This window comes from Ictalurus furcatus, chromosome 21, assembly GCF_023375685.1.
Source record: "Ictalurus furcatus strain D&B chromosome 21, Billie_1.0, whole genome shotgun sequence".
Classification (NCBI taxonomy): Eukaryota; Metazoa; Chordata; class Actinopteri; order Siluriformes; family Ictaluridae; genus Ictalurus; species Ictalurus furcatus.
The window spans coordinates 11,760,646-11,766,842 of NC_071275.1; the positions used below are offsets into that span (position 1 = coordinate 11,760,646).

The 6,197-nt window shown below is 36.7% G+C and overlaps 1 protein-coding gene across 1 annotated transcript; it reads right to left on the reverse strand.

The window, feature by feature from the left end:
- Nucleotides 1-575: 575 nt before the first annotated feature.
- LOC128625348 (homeobox protein Hox-C13a-like) lies at nucleotides 576-2,827 on the reverse strand. The gene is made up of 2 exons (XM_053653578.1): nucleotides 2,284-2,827; nucleotides 576-979 (listed from the first exon to the last, which is right to left on the reverse strand). Exons 1-2 carry the CDS (start codon nucleotides 2,825-2,827, stop codon nucleotides 720-722), a joined length of 804 nt encoding a protein of 267 aa, XP_053509553.1. The 3' UTR covers nucleotides 576-719.
- Nucleotides 2,828-6,197: the final 3,370 nt, after the last annotated feature.

Here is a 6,197-nt window from a genome sequence, read left to right on the forward strand (position 1 = left end):
CGAGAGAGTCTTATATATAATTAAATAATAGTTATGCATGGCACTGTACAATATCACAGACGCAGCCTTGCAGACCTGCACATTTCCGGTCCAACACAAGACACACTGAGCTTTTTTTTAAAACTTGAGTTTTCTGAATATTATAGGGTTTTTTTTTTTCAACCACTGCTCACTTCAAACTTGGTTTCATAGGAATGAATTAAAGCAGCGCGCGCTGACTTCGTCCCCAAAACCCCCTGATTTTCACCAGAACCTTCACACACGAGTGAGAAGTTTTAGGAAACAAGTAACAAGAAAACCCCAGTTTGATTTTCCTTTATACAAATAAAACCACTGAAACTTTTAAAAATTGTCTTTTGCTTTGAGGCCATGGGGAAATGTTTACCAGACCTTATCTGATAAATGAGAGCGTGAATTTATTTATTTATTTGTTTGTTTGCTTGTTTTTTGTTTTTGTTTTTGTTTTTGTTTTTTTGTTTTCGGAAGGAAACAGGTTCCATTAGTTTGCAACTACTCGAATATTTGAATTACTGATTATGGGGGTTTGTCGGTTTGAAGTTGCACAATGCTAATTTCCAGGTGGCTGGGATAATCACAATTTACCAAAATTAACCATGTCATGAATAGATTAATAGATTATATCAATAAGGGGTTATTAATCTGCATGTTTAAAATGTTTATTTTTGTTTTCTGTTTTATTTTTACAGATTGGCCTCTCCTCAGGTAGCGTGCATGTGGGCACTTGACTTTGACTTGCAGACGGTTTTCTTTTCCTTTACACGTCGGTTCTGAAACCAGATGGTAACTTGTCTCTCTGAGAGGTTAGTCATGGTGGAGATCCGTCGTCTTTTATCTTTGGTGATGAACTTGTTGGCCGCGTACTCCTTCTCGAGCTCTTTTAGCTGGATCTTGGTATAAGGCACGCGCTTCTTGCGGCCTCGGCGGTAGCTGCTGACTTCAGGTTGCAGTGGCACAACTTCTGCATAAGAAAAAAAATAAAAATAAACCGAGTATAAGAGGTAAAACAACACACCAGGATTGATAGCTTGAAGGTAACCGAGCTCTAATTTTGCTGCCAAAGTCAACATTAAACTCCCTGTTAGGGCGGAAACCATCATCATACTGCTGAGTTTGGATCACAGGAGCTTAGGGAAATAGTGAGTACTAATATAACTCAGTGTGGTGTAAATAAAAAAATAAAAAAATAAATAAATAACAGGCGCTGTTTTACGGTGTCATCTTAATAGACAGTATTACAGAAGACAATAGAGAGACAAACTGTAGCTATTAATCGTCCAGTGACCGCAGGGAATCTGCCACCTGGAAAACATCCAGATTTTTTGGATTTAACGGAAGAAGGAGGACCGACTATCATCTCTCACTCTCTCTCTCTCTCTCTCTCTCTCTCTCTCTCTCTCTCTGTCTGTCTGTGTGTACGTATGTATGTATGTGTTCATGTATGTGCGAGCGATCACTTTGAATAAATATGCTGTATGAGCTGAACAGGATTAAAGCGAAATCACAGACAGCAGAAAAATAAACTCTGGAGCGGTTTTTAACAGTGTGTACTACAGGGTAACCTGCTTACACACACACACACATACACACACAGGCCTATACACACAGGGCTACAGACCCATGGCTACTGCGCTCTCGCTTCCACAACAAAAAATACCACAACAATATTATCAATATTAACACATTAACACATTCCCTCAAACAGCATTTACAGTTAAAAGTGTGAAATAACATTCCGACAAAAATTTATGTGATGCTACCAATAAACCAAAAAACGCATAATTAAATAAATAAATGGATAGATAAATTAATAAATTAGTAGTACATCTCAGAATGCTGAGTATTAGCTCATTATAACGCCGCTGCATAAATTACTTGCAACACACACACACACACACAGACACACACACACAGACGCTTTACATTTTGACGCGTTGCGTGTGATTCGTCGACATTCTTGAGACTCATGTCCGAAAAAGATGCAACAGAGTTGTAAATAAACTTTTTTCCAATGCAGCTATAACATTTATAGAGCGGAATTAACTTTGGCAGTGTTTAATGAGCACGAGAACATATTTTCTAAATTTTATTCGTCTTTTTGTGTGAATGTATTGCAGTAAATATAAATATATACTACATACTGTATACACACAACCTTGAGTATTAAATGATTAAATAGAAAAACGGACATTTTGTGTGAATCCGTATAGGTCAGGGGGGTTTATTTATTTATTTTTTTAAATTGGTGCTAGCATGGCATAGAACCTGGGAAAGGTGACTTCCAGAGGTGGCTCTGCTGACTCTGCTCTTTGGAAAAACACACTTGTCCATCCCATCCGTTGCTCAATGCCCAGTGATTATATCCATCCACAGGGATTAAGCTCTCGTGCCGCACTTCTGGATGAGCACCGATTCCCGGCATCACCGCCATATCCAGATATCCCGGTACGGTTTGGTAAGAGCCGGCAAAACCTGGGTAAAAAGCCAGTTCTTTAGCTCGGTTGGAGAGCTCTTCCCCGTGCTCGGGATATTTCTCAGCGGGGTGATAAGAGCACGGCTTCTGCACATTAACACCGTGAGAATGACTCAAACGGCATTCGTAGTAGGAATAAGGGTAATTATAACCCAGAGATGCCCCGGAGGAGGGTGTCTGAGGCCCTGGACATTGCCTTCCGCCTTCAGGAGAGGAGATATCGGGGTAAATCGAGCCCTGGTGGGGCATAATAGTCCCAGAGTGTCGCCCTAGTCCGGGGTGAGAGATCAGTTCCCTGCAATGAGAGGCAGGACAGTTCCCGCTCAGTCCCTCCATGACTTGTCTATTTTCATTCGTGATTATTATTCTTTTTTGTTTGTTTTTGTTCTTCTTCCTTTTTTTGGCAAATAAATAAATAAATAAATAAATCAAGGTCAAGTATCCACAACAATCGAAGTCATGTCATGAGCTATCGATGCTTTAAAAAAAAAGTCGACTAGTGCTCCGAAAGAGGGACACTTCACCTCTCACTTCCAAGCTCATTTTCTTCCCTTCTTCTTCTTTCTCTCTGCGCATGCGCGTTCGCCCAATCCTCAATTCGTGCGGCTCGTAATTAAAGACCGACTCGAGTTTTTTTGCTGACACTAACAAGAAGAAGAAGAGAAAGTGAAGTCGAAGGAAAAAGACATCTCATCCCTTTAAGTGGGAGCTTATACATAACGTTTTGTAGGATCATTTTAAATCTGAGCTTCTCATTGGCTGAGAAAAGAAAAGCCTTAAACTATAGCCTTAAAGGGGAGGACACCTCATTTACACGAGGAAGTGTGCAAGTCAGTGAAGGCGCAAAATCTTTTTCATAAAAATAATATTTGACCTCAGTGCGGCTTCGATATCAGCAATATTATTTCATGAAAAAAGGTAAAGCTAATTTGTGCAAAAACTTTACTAATTTACATCTAAATCCTAACATTTTTGTTTGTTTGAATCCGAATAAATAAATTCAGCGGGTTGTTAGTGAACAGAAATCACTATGTGTTCATGTAGAAATGATCATCTGTTAGAGGAAATGTTTTACAGGTATACAGCCAACGTGAAAATGAACAATAAATTAATAAATAAATCGAACTGCAGGACTGAGAACAAACCCGTTTCAGTTATGGTTAGAGTAAATAACACTCGAGTGTCTACAAAGGAGAAGAAACTAATTTGGGCTGGGAGGCAAATAGCTCACAAATATTGACCATTCCTTCAAACGCCAGCTGGCCGGAGGTCCAAGGTCAAGGTAGAAACCCAGACAAAACAGAGTCGTAATCAGTCTAGACGGACATGAACGAACTTCACACTCAAACGTAGTGCAGTTAAACCAGCTATCAGTGAAACTTCCGGGGGGAAAAAAATCAGTAAACCTAGAAAGGATATATAAACCTCTAAACCTGTTTGATTAAGTGTCATGCAAAACCAAATTCTTTTCAACCACATTTGTTTACATTGAGTGTAATTTTGGCTGTACGTTGGATATTATATCACCAGCTGTCTATATTATTTATATTTTTCTTAAAGGAATTCGTTTACAAAAACCAAACAAATCTATATATACTTCACTCAAAATTACAGCCAAATGTTAGATCTTTGGGCGTCATCGTATTTCTCTGAAAACCATTCTGTTTTTGAGAACTTATAAAATAAAGTTCTCAAAATTTTGAGGAAAAAATGAAATAAACAATAAAAAAAACCCCCACACGTGAACTGATGAAGATATTGTATTAAATTAATCTATAAATTTGCTGAAGCACATGTATAAATCTGGCGGTGAGGAAAGCATGTATTCGTCATTTTCAGTCGTGGTGAAAAATGTTGAAATATGCCGCACACCATATTTATTGTACTTTTGCCTTTTGCCCTACCTAGTATTAGATATGCCTATGTGCTACCCAGACAGGACTTAACTTCTGTTTTAATGTCCATTTCCACTTTCACAGGATGCTTTAAAAGTATTAACCATTAAAATATATTTTACAGTTCAACAAACAGTATAATAAATGTTTAAACATTTGCCTGGAAGTAGAAAAGTGACTTGTTCATTTCCCACTCAACTCCACTTTAGCATTTTACAGCATTTTACCCTTTCCTACCAGAATGACTATTATTACTAATCAGAATGAAAATAACTATATCGAATCTAAAGAAAGTGTGCGTATATATTTATAGGAAATGGCATTGTTTCAGATCCATCTCAGGAGCCTGCTATACAACGTTCTTAAAATGTGTTTAATATTAATAAGTGATGCTAAAATGTTAGCTTTGTGGACAGAAGTGTCTCAGTGGTTCTTCTAGCTCGGCCAAGCTGCTGATCCTTTAAGCAAAGCTCTTAACCCTTCAGCTGCTCCAGAGGCTGCAATTTGACCCGAATTTCCTTCCGAGATGGAATATGTGACGAAACGCGTTTCATTGTGCTCTACACGTGGATGTGTGTAAATTACATTTTCATATTTAGGACAGTGGCTGAGGTTCTGAGCTATAGTCACTGGAAGATTACAAGTTCACTTGTAAACACTGCCAGAGATTCACTACTGGAGCCTTTAGAAAGACCTCTGGATCCATGCATGCAAACGAATGCTAAATGAAGAGATGTAAATAAAATAAAAAAGAAATAAAAATAAACATTTATTTTAAGACTGATTATCCATAAACAGAAACGGTGTTTGAGAGTGAAGTTAAAACTAAACATGGTCTTCAGTTATATGTATCAGTAACGAAAGTCTATAATCATGTGTATGTGCGTGTCTACGTGTATATTATTAGTTTTTCTTTTATTATATTCATTATAAGCGACTTTCTTGTGATCAACATGTGCTTAATTATGCGATTGAGAGAATATTTTATATGACGTTAGCCCACTATTTATATACACTAAGCTCTAATTAATAAGATTTTAATAAGTGGTGAAAAATTCAGTTACTTACTTTCTAACAAATACTCATTTACACACACACACACACACACACAGAGAGAGAGAGAGAGAGAGAGAGAGCGCAAACAAACTGCATAATATAAATATTTTGAGTTGCAAAAGCAGGGAAATGACGCATCGCAAAGTCACGCGCAAACGCTTTCTTGTAATATCCTTTCCAATTATTTATATTTTTTTAAACAAGAGATTATCAAATACAATAGAAGATTGTAAACTGCGATTGTTGTTGTGTTTTGATTAGGTTTATGTTGTTAAGAAGGGGGGAAAGAATCATTGAATTATCGTGGACTTAAAATATTTAATCAACAGATATTTCTTTTGTATTTCCAGAGATAACAAGGTAGTTTGTTGTTGTTCTTTTTTAAATGTTTTATCAGTTTGTGCGTTGTACAGTTGTAATCTGTTTTGGTACTTTAATATATTGAATACATTTATCCTACCATAATATCAGAAAATAAAATGTTTGCTTTCCTTTTGCTTGAAGCCTGTAACATAAACTACCAACATCTTAACAGTGTACTGTATTGTAGTCTCAGTAAACCATGTAAATGTTAGGTAACAACGACAAAAACAATAACAACAAAGTTTTAAAAGGCTTTAAATTGGCATAATTAATAAGAACTGTAATAATGATGGCATATATTTTTTTTTAAGATAAACTAATATTCGTAATTAATTTGTATTCTGCCTATTTTAAAATCATTTTATGAATTTTAGGCACACAACATCACAGTT